Source organism: Balaenoptera physalus (assembly GCF_965194825.1).
Source record: "Balaenoptera physalus genome assembly, chromosome: 20".
Classification (NCBI taxonomy): Eukaryota; Metazoa; Chordata; class Mammalia; order Artiodactyla; family Balaenopteridae; genus Balaenoptera; species Balaenoptera physalus.
Genome location: NC_138901.1, coordinates 16604420 through 16622759, shown reverse-complemented (window position 1 = coordinate 16622759; position 18340 = coordinate 16604420). Strand labels below are relative to the sequence as shown.

The window sequence follows — 18340 nt, the reverse complement described above, 5'->3', positions numbered from 1 at the left end:
TGTACATCCAGACATCACATCTGCTTTCAAGAAGAAAGAAAGTAGCAAAACCAAAAGAGCCCTGAAACCAAATGTGTTCCCTTTTTATTAGGAAAGCAACAGTTTTTCTGCAGGCCCCACCTAACCAACTTCTGTTTATGTATCATTGGCCAGAACTGGGTCTCATGGCCACTCCTGGCTGTAAGGGAGGCTGGGACATTGAGCATTTTGCCTTCCAGGCTCTTTAGCAGGAAAAACCAAGGGATAAGGGCATTGACAATGGCTTTTGAGTAACCAGTCGGCAGTATCTGCCCCTCCATCTCTCCATCCTCTCCAAGGTTCTATTCTCAGCACTTCCCTGGTCCCTGCCCATGACTTTGATGAGAACCTGGCCCCAGCATCTCCTCAAGCGTCCACCTTTGGATGAATTCAGAAAGTGGCTGTCAAGTGCCTGCCAATTGATGGTGCATCCATGGAGGATATAGTGGATGTGGCCCTTTCCCCCCTTTGCCCACCACCCCCCAACCTCTGGGGTTCTCAGCCTAGTGAAGAGAATACCAGACCAAATGCTGTTTGCTCTCCTTCTTAGAGCCAGTGATGTTAAGACATAGCCTGCTTATCTTGTTAGGACAGTTTTGCAAGTTGCCTACCGCCCTGAGAAGGTCCTGAAACACTAATGCCAGATTTTATGCCAGCCTTCCAAATCAGCTTTATTCTGGAAGAATCTACCAACCAAGTCTTGCTGCATTCTGGACCCTGTCCATATGTGCATCCCAAGAGCTTCAGCTCTGGCCCCACAGGGAATGGGGGAGCCTGCTGGGGCTGGACTCTGCCAGGCTGCTCCCGAGACAACCATAATAAAATGGACTCCTTTTGACGAACCTGACTCAGACTCTTGGGAAGCTTTCAAAGCTGACAACTCCTTATGTTTGCCCAGAATGGCCTGGGAGTATGCCAGGGCATTGCTCAGGGAAGAATGCCGATTTGGAAGTGTTCACCTCGATGAGAGACCAACAGCAACTCCTGGTGGTGGATCTTTTCCTCCAGTCTCTGCTCTGAAGGTGGATCCATCTGTGGGCCTGTTGTCAAGCACCTGACTCCAGACAGGGCCGGCCTGTTCATTGCCACCCAGGGGAGTCTGTGGTTTTAATCCATGGGTCATGGGCTCCGGGAGGCAGGGGGATAAGAACTGGAAGAAAACTTGGAGGTCACCTGGTGGTGATACTCCCATTTTGCAGATGAGGAAACTGAGACCCTAAGAGGACAAAAGACTTGCCCAAAGCCAGCCTCCCAGCAGAGCCATAGACTCCAGCCCTGACTGCAGAGTTCCTGCACTGCCTTGGTCCCAATCCCATTCTCCTGTTCTGCACTGCTCTAAGGATCAAACACCTGTGACAAGTCATCTGATTTTAAACACTTCCTCCTTAAAAACACTTGCTACCGTCCCCAGCCGTCCCTCTCACTGCAGTGTTTACAGGGGGGCTGTCCTGGCTTTCCTGGCAGAGGGCCTGGAAAGGCCCATGCATGGGTGCCACTCAGAGTATTGATGTGCTCCCTGGGGAGATGTCAAAAGCTGGAGCACGGCTCTGGGCCCTGCTCTGTGGGGCTGCTTTTTTGCATGCGGCTGAGTCCCCTCCCCATCCCCATCCCTGCATCTCTGCATCCCCAAAGAGCAAAGGTGAGGGGCGTGGCACAGCTCGTCCCGGCCCCCTAAGGTGACTCTCCGTGGTTTCCAGACGTGACAGCGCCCTTAGTGGATGAGGGAGCCCCCGGTGAGCAGGCGGCCGCTCAGCCCCCCACGGAGATCCCAGAAGGAACCACAGGTGAGGGTGACTCCCAGGTCGGGATGCCCAGCTCCCCTGCTGGAGGATGGGTGCACGTGGGGTTATGCCCGTCTCCAAGTGCAGCAGGAATGTGGGTGGACAGCAGCCTCTGGAAATCTCTGGTGGTTCTGAGCCTGATGCCCTTTTGCTTCCGTGGCTGGCTGCCTGCCTGCCTGCCTCCCAGAGAACAGAGGACCTTCTGGATTCCTTTTAGCTCCTCTCCTTGTCTTAGCTCCAGAGAGTTCTCTGAGGCAGGCTGGTGGCAGATCCTGCCTTCACCCCCAAGGTCAGTCCACCCTCCTGCTGCGACTCTGCCAGCAGTAGGGTTACTTCCTCGGAGGTCAACAGCTCCCTGGGGGGCAGCCGAGTGTGCAGCGGCATTGAGATGGCCCACCCACACCTTTGGAGGATTGTAATTGGACAGTCCCCGAGGAACTCAGCGATGTAATCTAGCATCCATTTTCAGGACTATCTTTTCAAACGTATCAGTGTCGAGCAGACATGACGAGACTGTCCTGTCAACACAGATGATGGGGAGTAGCCCAGACAGGGCACTGACCAGAAATAGCCCTGGACTCGGGGCCGCCAGAGTCACCTGCGAGCTGCCCAGGCCCTTAGGGAACAGCGAGCACAGCCCAGAGCCCTGGCTGTCACTTGCTTCACGTCCCCTTCCCCGGGCTTACGCACGACTCCAGCCGTTGGCTTGGCGATCTGGAGGGTGTTCAGCACGAAATGCAGAAGAGTTCTGGACCGTATGTCGCCAGCAATGGACAGCGGGGGAAATGTCCCCCGGCAGGAGTTTTCTTTCCTTCCTGAAGACGGGGCTCAGGGCAGCCGTTTAGGAAGCCTGCAGCCCTCTCCCGGGCCTGTGTGCTGGGCACACTGGGCAGGGGCCGAGCAGCACCACCGCCTCCTCCAAGTAGTTTCTATTTGCAAGTTGGTTTTCTGAGATGGGTGGAGGGGGAATGTTCTGGAAGCTGGCAGGCCTCGTCCTTGACAGTGAAGGTCGTTTGAAGGCCGTGGAATGAACGACTCATGGTAACTTGGCTTTTGTCTCCCGCTGTCCCTTTACAATTGTGTCAGTGGGCGAAGCTCTTCCCCTGCCTGGGATGAAAACTCTAGCCACCTCTTGACTTTTGATCACTTCTGAGTTATCAAAAGTGTTTTAAGTTTCCACAGTCACAAAACCCAGTCTGCAAATGCTGATTAGAATGTCCAATCCTGCATAACAGCCAGAGCTGCAGCCCCTCCTCTCTGGGACTAGGGAGGGGGCGAGGACGGGGCAGGGGCAGGAAGGTTCTTACTGCGTTGGCGCTGCTGTGAGCCGGGTCCACGTGGTCTGCAGGTGTTTAAAGCTGACTCTTTCTCTGTGGGGATCTTTTTGGAATTCTTCCAGACACCCCACCCTCACCATCCCCATCATCCCTCCGAAGGTCCCTCCCTCTGCGTTTGATTCCAGCAGACATTTCTTCTCTCTTTGGCCCCTTGGGGTCTGAAGAGCCACCTCCAGCCTCTTGCCTGCTGAGGTCGGCTTTCTCACATCAGTGGCCCTGCTGCATGTGGCCTGAGGCGCCCCCTCCACTATAGCTGCCCTGTGCCCACAACAGGTCCATGGGGAACATGGGTATTCTTTGCCCCAACAGACTGTGGATATGCAGACTGCCCATAGGCTTTGCTCTGCCACCAAGGCAGGGCCAGCGTGTCTCTCCTCCTCTGGTTTTCCCAGGTGGGCTCATGACAGCCGTCCACCATGTCCCTAACCATAGAGAACTCACACCACGTGTCTCCCCCTGGTGCCTTGAAACCCTCTCAATGGGATGAGATGGGAGGTGGCCAGGCAGCCACCCCCCATCCCCCAAGCTGCTGTCTCTAAAGAAATCCTCCTCAAAAATCCTCTCCCCCTCCACCCTTTACATCCTCAATGAAGCGGGAGGTTTTAGAGTTGTGGGGACATTTTTTCAGCTGGTGGCTTTAACGATATGTACCTTAATTTAGCACCTCACTTGGGCATGTCCCCTTTGCTGTATCTTGGTTCTCCTATGAAGCTTCCCATTTGAGGTCCATTTGGGGGTGCAGTGTGGCCATCCCTTTGCAGGAATCCCTGCCTTGCGGGGTGAGCATGGCGCCCTCTTGGGGCTCCAGGGATATGGAGAAGCCATATAGGGATGTGACGGCCCAGCCACTGTCACACACCCTCCCTCTCTTTGGCTTCTCTGAGCATCTCCCTTCCTGGGATCAGGGGATGTCAGAGATGTGAGCAGCAGCCCGCAGTTTCTGATTTGCATCAGGACCAGGATATCAAGACACCGCGTGGGTAAGCGAAAGCGGTGGGCTTCCCAGTGCCACGGCGGTGATGTCATCAGCATGCCTCCTCGTGTCCTCTGTCTCCAGGACTCCGTGCCATTTAGCTGGACTTGCTGTCACTCTGAGCCTTTCTTCCATAACCTTGTCAGAAACTCAGATCAAACCTACACTCGGAGCTGTGCTTCCCAGACAGTCGGCTGTTGTCAAGTGACGTGGAGCTGTCACCATTCGACCTCACAGGCCATACAGTGTCAGCGTGCAGGGCACCCAGAGGTGTTCCTGCCTAGGAACTGGTAGTGGGGGAGCTGCCCGAGCCCACTGCTGGCCCCCTGCCCCTCGCCACAGCTGCCCTGGGCCAGCCAGCGGGCTGGCTGTTTATAAGGCCATCGTGCGTCTGTCCAGCGACCCAGGGGGTCTTTCTTTTGCCTCCTCCGTGTTCTCTGTGGTGGACCCGTATGGCAGGTGGTGGTAACCTGGCATTTCTGGTTTAGGTGTAGAGACTGAGTCGTTGCAGGACTGGTGGCCCAGCCAGCAACTGGTGGGCATTTCTCAGGGTGGTGGCCGCTCTGTCACTGTCCAACAGGGCATGTTGGCTCTCCTGGGATCATGGGGTCACCGCACGTCAGTGTGCGACGTGACCAACTTGCCTTTTAGGGGCTCTTTCTTCCGGACAGTTGTATCCATGGTCCTGCTGCAATATCCCGATTTTTTCCATGATGCAGAAATTGGTGTTGTATGAAAGCTTATTGATTTTGGTACCACTGACGATCAGTAGCTTTTCTCAGTCTTTTTTTGTTTGGGATGGACTGTGGATCCCTAAGCAGGAGCCCAAGACACCCCAAAAGCTGCTCACTGACACTGCTGGCCTCCCTTTAACGAGGTAGCCCCTATTCTAAGCATGAGGTTAAAGGGGATTGCCCAGTAGTTTGGAGGAAAGGAACTGAACCGCCAGGGGGCCCCTACCGTGTCCGAGGCACTTTGCTAAATACATTCACACCATTCTGTATGCATCCTCACCACTCTCCTGCAAGGCGAGCCAGCGTCATCACCTTGGGATTCTAGAGTTGGAGACAGAGGCCCAGAGAGGCTGAGTAATGGGGGCACCTGGGTTTGAACCCCAGCCGGACTCCACAGCCCGCACCTTGTCCTTCCTGCACCTTTGCCGCCCGCCGCCCCAGGAGCGCTGGCTGGGGCTGGGAGGGCAGCCTCCGCCCGGACACAGCTCCCACAGCAGTGGCCGAGCAGCACATTGCTTCTCTGACCTCACCTGTCCTGTGTCTTTGTTGAGTGGGGTACTGAGGACCCTGGGCCCATTGTGGAGAAGGTCTTTCCTACTGGACTGTGTCGCCTGTAAGGTGCGTGGCTGTGTGGGTTTTGTTTAGTGAACTGTTTTCATCCACGTCCCCGGCAGTCACATTTGCAAAGAGCCAGAGAGGTGCAGCGCCTTGGTGCTGCTAAGGTGTGCCTTTCCTGAATGCTTTCAGAAACATAGCGGAAGAGGCGGGGAGCTTTGTCTCTAGCAAACAATAACTGTCTTTGCTTTTATCTTCTTCATTTGCTGACACACAAACCAGCTGAAGAAGCAGGCATTGGAGACACCCCCAACCTGGAAGACCAAGCTGCTGGACATGTGACCCAAGGTCAGTGGGCTAGAATTGCCTGCCACGCATGACGTGGGGGGTTGGGAAGAGGGGGATGGCGACACAGATGGACCCTACCTACCCTGAAAAGAGAATTTGGACCTGGGCCTTAATTCCTGATCTTTAGGAGTTGGTTTTTATCGAAGGTGGGCTATACAGATAGAGAAAGAGCTCTAGCTCTTTCTAGCCATTTCTGAGTCTTTCCTGAGGTGTTTAGTGTTCTGAAAGAAGCTGGCCCTGCCCAGCATGGGGAGTCGAGAATCAATGACTAGCAGAAACACAGATATGTACGATGAGTGATTTCCTCTGTAGGCGGCCCTCTGGCCTGTCCCAGGAGCAAAGCCTCAACCAGATCACCACTGAGCTATTTCTTTTCAACTTTCTTCTGTGTAACCTTCAAACCTTATTATGATTTTCTTCTCAGGGACCAAAACTGCTGTGCTCAAGAAAAGCAACTTTGTGTAATCACTGAGCATAAATGTTTTAAGAACTCAATTTTTTAAATCCTAGAGATTCCTGATCTTAGGAAACAGAGACCGCCGATACGACCTAACTGGGTTTGTTTTCCGTCATTTGCTGCATAAATGAATTTGACAGTCTACTGTGTAATGTGGAAGCTTCTAGATTGTAAGAAAGCAGGGAAAACACTGTTCTTTTCTCCAGAAAGTGATATGGGATTTGTATAGTGCCACCACTGGGGCCATCTGACTTTAGGAAGACTCTGGGCCCTCAAGAAATGTCTCCTTGAAGGTGTTTTGAAGCCTAACTACACATTTCCGCTCCCCAGGGGTCCCTGCCCCGTAGTGGGCTAGGGTTTCTCATCTCACGTGTCATGGAAAGGCGTGTTTTCATTCTTAGACTTACAAAGAGCTTCAGAAAATATTAGAAGGGATAATCATTATAAGGGGAAACCTCAGTCTATGTGTTAAATAACTAGAATCCTGCCTCCTGTTTCTTTTAGGTTATGATTTGCAGCTTTTAGGTAAAATTAGAGGTTTTTATAACCTCTGGAAATGATGATCTATTTCCATAAAAAGAAATGATGAGTTTTTTCTACCAATTTTTATTGCAGGCTATGTCTCCAGGCCCCTAAAACATATTCCATGCAACAAAAAGATCAGGCCATCAGCTTTCCTAGAAACTTTACTTTTGTGCTAACTGAATTTTTAACTTTCCCAGCACTGGCCTAGAGTCATATAGATATAAAGATGAACACCAGGTAACATCTGCAATGGGAAATTGGCAGCAAATCTGTGAACACGCGGAGGTTTCTACCTCTACTCCCAAGGCCAGTATTTAATGTCTCGACTGGAACTGCTGATCCAAATGGCCAAGCCCAAGCTCCACAAGCAGTGGAACCTTGTGAAATTCAGGCACACTGGTGATCCGCAAACATTTCATTTGACACAGGCCTGCAGTCTGTTTTGTACAAAAACAAGCAGATTTAGGGAGAGCCATGTATACAAAAGCACAGCTATTATCTCTTTCTTGCTTTCCTGCTGCAGAAGGAAAACCTCTGGCAGCCTGTGTTCATGAAGTACTAAGACAGAAAAGATGTTTCAGGATGGAGCTGCAATTGGCTGAGTATTAGGTGTGGGGAGACCCTACCCATCTCACCCCTGCTCACGCCAGGGTAAACCTTTCTTCTGTGAGTGTCTCCAGGACCAGGTCTCCCAAGGAAGTGTGGGGACACAAATTTAACACATCAAACTGTGTTTTCCCAAATATTTTTTACCTTGGACCCACCCCCGGTGATTGCTACGTTTAATATTTACTGAGCGCTTTGCAGTCTTCTGGGAGCTGAATAGAATGTTCTCCCAGCCTGGCTCCTTCCTCCAGGAGTGCAATGGCATGAGCTAAGGTTCCTCACACACACATGCACACGCACACACGCACACATACGCTGTACTATCATCTATTGGTAACTTTTCAGGCTGTGTTTACTCTGTATGTTTGGTGCCCTTGTTTCTATTTAATGAGGGGCTTTTCAAGCCCTGCAGTGCATCAGAGTACAGTGACACTCACATCACGAGCAATTTCTAGGAAGCTCGGGAGGAAAGCTTTTTCCAGAAGGCGCTGGAGACCTGGCCCGTCAGTGGGTGTAAGGACCGGCAGCTGCTGCCGCCTCTGGTCTGTTGAGCGGTGGGTTGGGAAGAAGAGGCACTGAGGCACCTGCTCAGGCTGCCTGCTGCCCAGCTTGTTTCCTCCGTCTCTGTCATTTGGGCGGTTCCTCCCCGAGACTGACCAGGGGCCCCCGTGAGGTGCCTGTAGACCCCGCGGAAGGCGGAGATCAGCACGTTTTCCTGACACGCCTTCATGCACTGATCCCTGGCCTTGTGGCAGGCTCTGTGGTGATGCTAGGAACACGAGATGAGTGAGATGGTGAGGTCAGGGTCCCGGTGTAGGGGTGGGAGGTAAGGCTGAGCCGGGCCTCTTGATAAGGGTCCAGTGGGCAGCTGCAAGGACTCAGACTGGGTTGGGGCGAGAGGGACGTGTTACCCATGTGTGTGGACACCTGTTTTCTCCCACCTCCTTCCCCTCCCCTCATCCAGTCTCTTTCTCTTCCAAGACCCTCAGTCCTTTGGGGTTCCAGATTTTGTTTAGAGGAGAGCCGTGAAGTTGTTCTGGAACTAGGTAGGATGTTTGAAGAGTTGGGAGTTAAAACAAATACAGGATGTTTATTAGGAGAACCAATGAGCATACGTCTCCTGTCCTTAATACACAGATACTTTTTTTTTTTTTTAATTTATTTTTGGCTGTGTTGGGTCTTCGTTGCGGTGCGCGGGCTTCTCCTTGTGGTGGCTTCTCTTGTTGCGGAGCACGGACTCTAGGCGCGTGGACTTCAGTAGTTGTGGCACGTGGGCTCAGTAGTTGTGGCTCACGGGCTCTAGAGCACAGGCTCAGTACTTGTGGCGTACGGGCTTAGTTGCTCCGCTGCATGTGGGATCTTCCCAGAGCAGGGATCAAACCCGTGTCCCCTACATTGGCAGGTGGATTCTTAACCACTGCGCCACCAGGGAAGTCTCAATACACAGATACTTTAAGGAGGAGTTCACGTGAATGTTGCATGAATGAAGCAGAAAAAAGGGAAGTGTGCCCTCCATCCACTGGGTTGGCACATGGCAAGTGGTGTGATAGGGGTGAAGCCGTGGTCCCCGTGGGCCGCCCATGTCTTTGCCGTGCAGACCACCTTTACTGCCACGGTGGTCGCCTCACCTCGTGCAGAAGACTGTCCATAATCCACGATCTGGATACACCTGAACCGTGTTTCTGTTACTGGGGTCTCATGGCAGGTCTATTAGTAAAGACTTGAGCCCTGGCGGTGATACGTTTTGGGTTTTTCAAATCTGTCACGGTGGGTTTGTAGGCACCTGCTGGTTTCATTCAGCAAAAAGGGGGAACAGAGAGAGAAGGGGAGGAAAAGAGATCCTCTCTGCGCCCCAGCCAGGTCCCAGCTAGAGGCCAGAGTCTTCCGGAGGCTCGCTGTCCCTGGAGAGGAGGACAAGCTTCGTGGCTGGTGGAGTTAGCATGAGGCAGCCCCAGTTAATGACAGGATGCTCGGAGCCCAACCAGACCCACGATGGGCAGAGGGATAATGCTGGCACTAGACGGGGCTTTGGTCCAAAGATGAGGAAACTGAGGCCCAGAGAGGGGAGGTGCTCACCCAGCAAGTTGGTGGCAGATAGACCAAGAGACCTTTCATTCTGAGCAAAGAAAAGCAGCGAGGGTGAGCCCAGAGCGTGGGCTCCTTTTTCTTGGTTAGGTGGGCTTGAGATGCCGTTGAAATGTCCTTTTCTTCTTTCAAAAGTGTGTCCCTTCTGTTAAACACTTAATGCGCTCTTGCTAACCTTTTGCCACCTCCGCCTCTTCAAACCCAGAGGAGAGGAGAGTTCCAGGCCAGCAGAGGGAAGTGTCTGAGAGGCCCCCTGCTAATGGGCTTAGCTCTCAGGTCCAGCCTGCACACGGCCAAGAAGCTTCTGGGGTCTCTGAGCTGCATCTGGGGGAGAAACAGCCAGAAGCTCCCGTCCTGGCGACCTCTCACCTTTCCCAGCATCATCCTGTCTGCCAGCCGCCTCTCCCACCAGGAGGCTCTCAGGAGCCCCACCAGGAGTGGGGACCAAAGCGAGGGGAGCAGGCCGAGGAGGGGCTGGCCTTTCCGAAGCCCACCTCCCCTGGATGTCTCCAGACGGAGCCTGGGAGTGTCAAGGTTGTCCAGGAAAGCTTCCTCAGGGAACCAGGGTGCTGTGGAGGTGAGGCCATGGACCCCGGGACCCCAGGTCTGACCTGCCAGCACGTGTCTAACATGCCTGGGGCTCCCATCCTGCCCGAAGGCCCCAGAGAGGCCACACACCAGCATTCGGGGCCAGAACCTGAGGATGCAGACGGCAGCTGCTGTGGCTCTGAGCTGCTGGAGCGCCAGCTTCTGGGAGACCTGACCCAGGAGGGGCCGCCTCTGAAGAGGGAGCAGGGCAAAGAGAGGCTGGGGGGCGAGGAGGTGGATGAAGACCGGGACATTGATGAGTCCTCTTCCCAGGACTCCTTCCCCTCCCAGGTCTCCCCACGTCTGCAGAGCCCCACAACCCGAGGCGGGCCAACCCCCGAGGCAGTTTCCGAAGAAGCCCCTGGGATCCCTGGTTTCCCAGCCAAGGGTGCCATCCCCCTCCCTGTCGATTTCCTCTCTAAAGCTTCTGCAGAGACCCGGGTCTCAGAGCCCGATGGGCCCGGGGAGGGGCCCCCAGCAGAAGGGCACGACGGGCCCCCCGAGTTCATGTTCCATGTGGAAATCAAAGCCAATGTGCAGAAGGAACAGGGACCTTCGGAGGTGGATTTGGAAGGGGCTGCACTTCCTGGGGCCTCTGGAGCAGAGCAAGAGCCCCGGGGCCCCTCTGAGGGCGAGGACACAAAAAAGACTGACCTTCCAGAACCATCTGAAAAGCAGCCTGCAGCTGGTCTGCCGGGGAAACCCGTCAGCCGGGTTCCTCAACTCAAAGGTCTGTGTCTTGAGCTCCTTTGCTCCTGCCCGGCGACCTTGTGTGCCTCCCAGGCTGCGGGCACTGCCACTGAGCTTCCGGCCCCTCCTTGGCTCCTGCCGCTTCCAAGGCCCCCGGGGGACAGCCACCAAACCGGCCACCTGGGCCTCTGCTCACCCCCCCGCCTCCTCCTGCCCTTCAGGCTCCTCTCACGCTTGCCCGCCGTTTTGCATGTCACCAACACCCCCCGCCCCGTGCTTTCTGCCCCGTTCGCTTCTCTGGCCACTTGATTTATCCACAAGGTTCCATCGGCCCGCTGGAGGCTGGTGGGCCGCACTCCACAGAGAGCATAGCAGCTCTTCCCACTTTGGAGGGCTTGTTATGTGTCTCAAATTCATTGTCTAGAACCCTCCCAACCCTCCCAAGTGGGCATAATTAGCCCCACTTTGCAGATGAGGAAACTGAGGCTCGGAGAGGTAAAGTACCTTGCTGAAGGTCACTGAGTATTAGGTGATGGAGCCAGGTTCGGAATCCAGGTAGATCTGCTCCGAAAGGCCCTCCCTTCCCTATACACCACAGTGCCTTCCAGAAGGTCCTGAAGTGTGTCCTCCTAGCCCGGAGACTCAGAGGGCACATGCCTGTCTTCTTCGGCTCTGTCAGTGGACAACACATCACATGTAGCAGGCGACACACACAAGCATTCGGAGGTGGCCCAGAGTCCCCACCCCCACTCCACTCCACCCTGCCTTGTGGCAGGATAGACAGTGAGTGGAAACAAAAACTCCCTGTGGAAGAAAACACTTCCTCGTCCCTCGGCAGAGCCCAGGCAGTCCCTGTGCTGGGATCGCAGGGGTCTCAGCCCTGGCCCAGTCTTGAGCCCTGGGAAGCGTCACTGCAGCAGCCCTTCAGGAGCTGGAGAGATGGGAGGGGAGGTTCCCAAGGGTCAGGGTCTGTGTCCTGTCAGCGAGAGGACAGTTTATACTCCAGAGGAGGCCTCATGGCCACAAGTCGGGCGCATTCATATATTTAGGTCCTGTAGCATTTTAGAATTATTTGCGGGGCCCAGAAATTGAGGCTACTTAAGCTGTCAGTTGCAGGCATCTGTTAAATGTGGATTCGAGTCTACTCGTCGTGAAAACTTTGGAATGTTATAGATAAAGGAACCTGTATTTAAAATTTAAGACAGAGTCCTACTTTAAAATATCCTAAACTCCAAAACAGTACGGGACAAAATACTGTGACTTGACAGATTACAACAGTGTTTCCTGAAGTGGCATTTTATTGAATACTGGTCCACTGGATGTTGATAGGTGTGTCCAGGGAAAAAAGAGTTCCATGGTCCAATTAGTTTGGGGAAAAAAACAGGTGAAACAAAGTTAAACAGGGTTTGCTGCAGCAGGACTTGTCAGAGCCTTTAATATTCTAATAATGTACATTATGACCCTCTGAGAAGGATACATAGTACGCATTTCCCCAGTTTGCCAGTCAGCACTGGGAAATGCTGATCTAGCAGATGCTTTTGTTGTGACATAGATGATGATGGTCACTGGGGCAAAAGATGTGAATCAGGTCCACTGGGGCTCTTATTAAAATGCAGATTCCTGGGCCCCACCTTAGGCTTACCGTCTCAGAGTGAGCCCGGGATTCTGTATTTTAGGAATCTCTCCCAATGTGGTTCTGCTGCATAGTAAAGTTTGAAAACCTCTGGGCTAGGTCATCAGTGCTGGTCACTCTAGAAATCTGGTCTCCAGTAACCAGTGAGATGCTCCAAGCAGCCGCATTGTCCCTGGAGCAGGGGAAATACAATATTGAAGCCGAAGACAGAAACCTATAGTTAGTTTTCAATAATGAATGCCAGTAGCAAGAGTGAGTTAGAGGTGACACTGGTAGACAAGTGGATTGGTTTCACCAAGGGGTGTGGCTTTCCAAACACAAAAGCCGTCAATGGTTTGGTCCTAAAATCCAGAGGTTATCTATAGGATGTTTGACGGTAGCTAGATTGTTGCCAACTTGGAGAAATGGCAAGCATTAGTCCTCTTGGGAGAGCCTGTAAGTGGTGAGAAGACCCTCCAGGGTTGGGTCAAGGGTGGGATGGGCTTGTCAGAGAGCCAGCTGGGGCTGGTCACCGAAGCCCCCATTAGTGAGGGGCGGGCTCTGGGAAAACAGCCTATGCCCCTTGGCCCTTGAATGAGCAGAGGGGCCTGCAGGGACCGGGGCCTGGCTGAGCTGCCCCATCCGTGGCCCTGGGTTTTCCAAATGCCTCTCCTTGGAGTGGGGTTGGCCCCAGCTGGGGGAGGCTGACCCCGACAGAGACGGGGAGGGAGCCTGGGAGAGGTGGTCCTGCACTGTGTACCTTCCCTGATTGCCCCTGTGCCAACATGTGCCCGGAACAGTTTCCCCTCTGCATGTCCCTGCCCTCGGCCAGCCTGCTGCCCGCTCCTGTCAGGGTGCTGCAAGCAATGACTCCAGTGTGCTGTGTTGATACTAACAACGAGACCCTAACGCATTCAAGGGGAAAGAAAATCAACTGGATTTCCACTGGCCCAACTGAACAAGACATGTTGTATGGATCCCGAGAAATCAGCTCCACTCCATCGGGCTCTTTGCGAGCTGTGCGAATGGGTGTAACATACGTTCTCATTTTATATTTTATCAGCTCGCATGGTCAGTAAAGGCAAAGATGGGGCTGGACCCGATGACAAAAAAACCAAGGTAAGCTGACAAAACCACGAAACCTCTCTGCTGCCATCAAGTTGATCAAGAAGCCATGCTTTGTTAATCTTTATATATAACATGTGGAGAGCGTTTGTCCCTGAAGTACAACTGTCATTCAGAGTGCTTTGTGTTTTTATGCAAACTTTTAAAATTCCAGCATTTATCCATGGACGCTTGGGCCAGGGAAGGGCAGTCAGCAAGTTATGAATTAATTAATGCTCCTAATTGTAGTTGCATCAGCATAGTTTGAATTAAGACGTTCACAGTAAATGAAGGTGTGTTTGAATTTTCTGCAATGAAGTTTGGATTTTGCACATTTTACACTTCCCGCTACAGGTCTAGGCTCAGCAAATATGTATCTGTAGACATGCACGCACACAGATATATTTAAGATATATCTAGAAAATACCATTTACTTAGGGGGCTGAGGGAGTACTGAGCAAGAAAGGGATCTCCAGCCTGAGACGGAGGGTCCTGGAAAAGCCCTAGAAGAGAGGACCTGTGAGGCAGGCCAAGAAGGAAATATGAAGGGGGTTGGTGACGTAGGAGTGAGAAGAGGCATTCTAAGGAGTAGGACCAGCACAAGCAAAGGCCCGGGGGCATAAGGAGACTGTTTGGGAGTTCTGAGCAGATCGGCTTGGTTGCTGCCGAGCTCGGAGTGGGGCTGCCACAGGCTGGAGGAGGGAAGCCTGACACACACCCTACGTGCTGAGTGGACACGTGGGCCATGATGCCATGGACGCCGTCCTGAAATCCTGCCAGCCGGTCTTCAGAAACCCCCCGAGGCCCAGAAAATGAAGCAACCTGCTCACCACCAAAACCACACCCGGAGCAATGTGGTCCTTCTCATGCTCCCTTTCAGCTGTAGTTTACTCTCCTCCATGACTGTGCATCTTGGAAAAAGCTCCTGTAACTGCATGGTAGTATTTTGCCAGGAAAGTCTCACTGGGGCCCTAGATGAAGACCTGTTTTTCTTAAAGGCGTCTCAGATGTCCCATATGCATGCTGCCTGAAACGCCTGGGTCTTAATCGGTCCTGGAGGCCTGATGGAGCCCCCAGATGCAGAGTGAAGCCCTAAGAGTTTGGTCATGTGTGTTGAGGGCCGCTGCCCGAAGTGCCTGCCCTAGAGGAGGTAGGGTTCGCCATCAGGACTCTGCCCATCAGTGGGGCAGCCGAGGGACCTGCGGGAACTTGAGGGAAGGCAATAGCTGCTTGCCAATCATGATGCCCATTCAGGGGAATCCCGTCCTCATGCCCGCATGCATTCTGTTCCTTCATCCATCAGGAAGTTGTCCCTGCCCTGGAGCTGCTCACAGCCTCACAGCAAGGCGTCAGATCTCTCACGAACCTTGGCCACTTGGCCAGGTAGGGAGCAGTGCCAGGGGAGGGGGACCTCACGCAGCTGGGGAAGGAGGGGTTGCCAGTACCCACCCTCAGCTTTTCTTGTCAGCAGCCCCAGGGCTTCAGCCTGCATCCCTCCCCTCACCCCCCCTGCTCCATCCCTCTCGCCCTCCCCCTCCCCAAGGCTGGCAGCAGAGAGGGTCTCAGCCACCTTAGTGATGAACCCCAGTAACAAAGTCTCTGGTCAGGACCCTGCTCTGTAGCTCTGACTTCCTCCTTGGAACACCCCTGGACTTGGCCTCTTGGTTGTATTCCTGAAGGCATGGCCCTTCCTCCTCCCAGGCCACCCTTCTCTACCAGGGCCACACATCCCCGTCCAAGGCCCCCAGAGGCCATCCAGACAAACCGCAGGTGTCGGCCACCATCCTCCACATGCTCTCATCTCTGTGAGGTCAGCCAGCTCACAGACCCCTTTTCCATTGGCCGCCTGCCCCACCCAGCCTATTTCCTTAGGTGGATCATGTTCAAGAGTAAACAGTGGCCAGATAAGATTCACCAGACAGTGTTTAGTTTTGAGACTTTATTCAGAAAGTGTGTGTGTGTGCACGCGTGATCTAAGTGGCGTCAGGCAGACTCTTCAAGACCCGGGGCAGGCACAGTTCTGATTTTAGCAAGGACGATTCTGTCAGTGTGGTGGAAGAGGGCCAGGAGTTAGGGGGCCAGCATGAGCTCCCCACCTGGAACTGAGCAGAACCTGGGGCACTTCTGACCCAGGACACATTGGAGCTGTTCTCTTGAGAAACATCCTAAGAATCACATACTTTTGGCGACCTCCATCAACTCTTTGGGTGCGAGACACCTTTAAACCAGTGGTCTCCAAAGTGCAGAGCTGAAGTAGATCCAATGGGCTGGAGAAAGAACATACCAGAAAGTCTATCCATTTTCCAAGTTCTGCCATATGAAAGTTTCATAATGTTCATCATATGTTAGCATCGTAGTATACATATTAGCTGATGCATAACTACAAGTACATGAGATGCATGGTCACTTCCTGTTCTTCCTGATAAGAAGGACTGATAAGGGTGCGTGATCCAAACAGCTTGGAGATCACGGCTTTAAACCATTACCTGTCTTATTTATTTGTAATTACTGTCCTTTTTTCAGTTTGTTCATTTCTCCCATGTGCTGACTTTTATTTTGATTTTATTCATGTTTATGTTTAAGACATCCACACCTTCCTCTGCTAAAACCCTGAACAATAGGCCTTGCCTTAGCTCCAAACGCCCCACTCCTGGTAGCTCAGACCCTTTGATCAAACCCTCCAGCCCCGCCGTGTGCCCAGAGCCATCTTCTCCTAAACACGTCTCTTCTGTCACACCCCGAACTGGCAGTTTTGGAGCAAAGGAGATGAAAGTCAAGGTAAGGAAACCACCTTTGGAAAGAATCAGGCTGCTCTCCTGTGGTTTTCAAGTGTATGCTTTTCTAGCTGCAAAGACCTTTCTTTGGATAAGCTCTTACCTAGAAGCGCCACGTAGAACAGTTAAAATTCTGGTTGAAACAAGGAAAAGGAGGCACAGTGCCATCCTTCTTGGCGCCCCTTCGGCCCTCGTGGCAGCAGCCCCTAAGGCACCGGAGGGGACCCTGGTTTGGAAATCACCACTCAGTTTGGGTTCCTTTGTCCATTTCTGACTTTGGTAACCGGAGGTGCTTCCAGGTTGCCTGCATTTGGGTCGGACAGCATCACTCTGCAGCCATGCCTGTCCCACCAGTTACTGCTTCCTGAACTATCTCGTGGTCCTCAGTTCATGTCAGTTTCTTCTTTGAGTTTGTGTTATATGTCAAGGTCATCAACTGGGTCCCCAGTCAGCTGACTGTGCTTGTGCATCTGTGCTCCACCTTTGGCCAGTTTGCTAATTGATGCTGGTGTTCACCCGCCAAGGGCTCTTAGCACACCTGAGGTGGTACTGAAGCCTGAGGCTTGTTTGGGAGAGAACAGGAGGATAGGGCCGAGCTCTGTTAGCACTCTCGGTCAGTTTCAACAAACTGTCTCCGTGTCCCTCTGAAACTAACCACCACCAGTCAGATAAATCCCTAAGGGAGTCAGAGAATGGTGTCCACGTCGGAAGAGTCTACAGATGTCCTGCCCGCTGACACTGGTTGGATGATGAACTCGATCATTGCTATAAGCTCTGTTGACTTTTTATTAAATACATTAGCTCAGCTCTTGCAGATAACTCATGTAAAATGTCCCTCCAGGAGGAAAAGGTAGGCATTTGGGAGGGGCTGTGGATTTGTGTGCCCAGCAAACCCTCATCATTGTAGAGGACATTTGTTGTATCTGGCTGGCAAAGTGTCACCCTGACCTTAGCCTCATTTGGAACCACGGTGGTTGAATGGGGCTGGCATTGACACCGGGTGGCAGGAACCTTTCCCGGTCGTAAAAACCACTCTACCGTGCTTCGGTTTACAGGGGGCAGATGGCAAACCTGGAACGAAGATCGCCACACCCCGGGGAGCGGCCCCTCCAGGCCAGAAGGGCCCGGCCAATGCCACCCGGATTCCAGCAAAAACCACTTCCACCCCAAAGACCCCGCCGGGCACTGGTAAGAGGGATGTTCTCTGGAATCCAAGTCGGGGGGAGAGCTCACTGTGGAGGCCTTGACAGTTAAGCTCTGGTAGCTGATCGATGCCTGCAGTTTACTAAGCACCAAATGTTCATTTTCTAATTCTTTTAATTTTCTGAGCTAGATATTGTATCCCCACTTTTTACCATGAAGAAATCGAGGCTCGACTAAGTCTAACCAGCCTTTTAAGCATGAGGAAAATGCAGCCGTAAGACTAATAACTGATGGAAAAGTGGCTTCTCTGAGATCCTTGGACCCCACGTCCAGGGCCCCTGGGAGGTGTTTTTCAGTCCCCAAATGAGGGTTAGGTCACTATAGGTGACCTCACACAGGGCACGGCCCCTGCTAACTTGCTGGGATGTTAGGGACCCTCTGACAGAACCTAAGAATCTTAGCTAAGCAGTCACACGCTGGGCCCGTTCCCCTGGGCTCCTGTGAGTAAAACCCACTCGGTTCTGAGTACAAGGCAAGGCTTCACTTGAGCCATTTTGCTTCCATTGGGGACAACCAGGCTGAGTGCCCCTGTCTCACTGCCCTGGGGACTGTCCCAGGCAACTGGGTTTAGATTGTGCATGACGCGGGGGGCGTCTGGCCTGCGCTGGCTCCGGGGTGGTGCTCAGGGGCCCTGTGGATCTTATATGGGCTGTGCGTGAGGCCTGGGCTGGTGCCACGGGGCCTCTGCTGCTCCTTGGCCCCGGGGTGGCCGCTCAGAGCCCTTGTCTGCTGCATGTCTTGGCCGTGGTGTTTCTCGAGGTTGCCGTAGGGTGGGGCCTGCACTGAGGCCCTAAGGTTGGTTTTCTCCCACAGGGTTTTTCCTCATGTATACAATACATATGATACGGGGTAATTTACAGACTTGTGACTGGAATTGTTACATGATTTTGACCCTGCTTTTTTTCACTGGACATTATGCCAGTTGATTCACGCAACTGGAGTCATACCTG

The 18340-nt window shown here is 53.0% G+C and overlaps 1 protein-coding gene across 20 annotated transcripts in view; it reads left to right on the top strand.

The window, feature by feature from the left end:
- The window catches only part of MAPT (microtubule associated protein tau), a 107682-nt gene that overhangs the window by 64794 nt on the left and 24548 nt on the right, over window positions 1-18340 (top strand). For 9 of the 20 annotated variants that reach the window (XM_082443099.1, XM_082443116.1, XM_082443113.1 and 6 more), the window contains exons 4-9: window positions 1716-1802; window positions 5681-5746; window positions 9625-10737; window positions 13373-13428; window positions 15997-16191; window positions 17243-17375. In XM_082443099.1, coding sequence (XP_082299225.1) covers window positions 1716-1802; window positions 5681-5746; window positions 9625-10737; window positions 13373-13428; window positions 15997-16191; window positions 17243-17375 — 1650 coding nt within the window. The remainder of the gene's footprint in view (window positions 1-1715; window positions 1803-5680; window positions 5747-9624; window positions 10738-13372; window positions 13429-15996; window positions 16192-17242; window positions 17376-18340) is intronic. The other 11 variants (XM_082443102.1, XM_082443115.1, XM_082443100.1 and 8 more) reach the window with 5 other exon arrangements.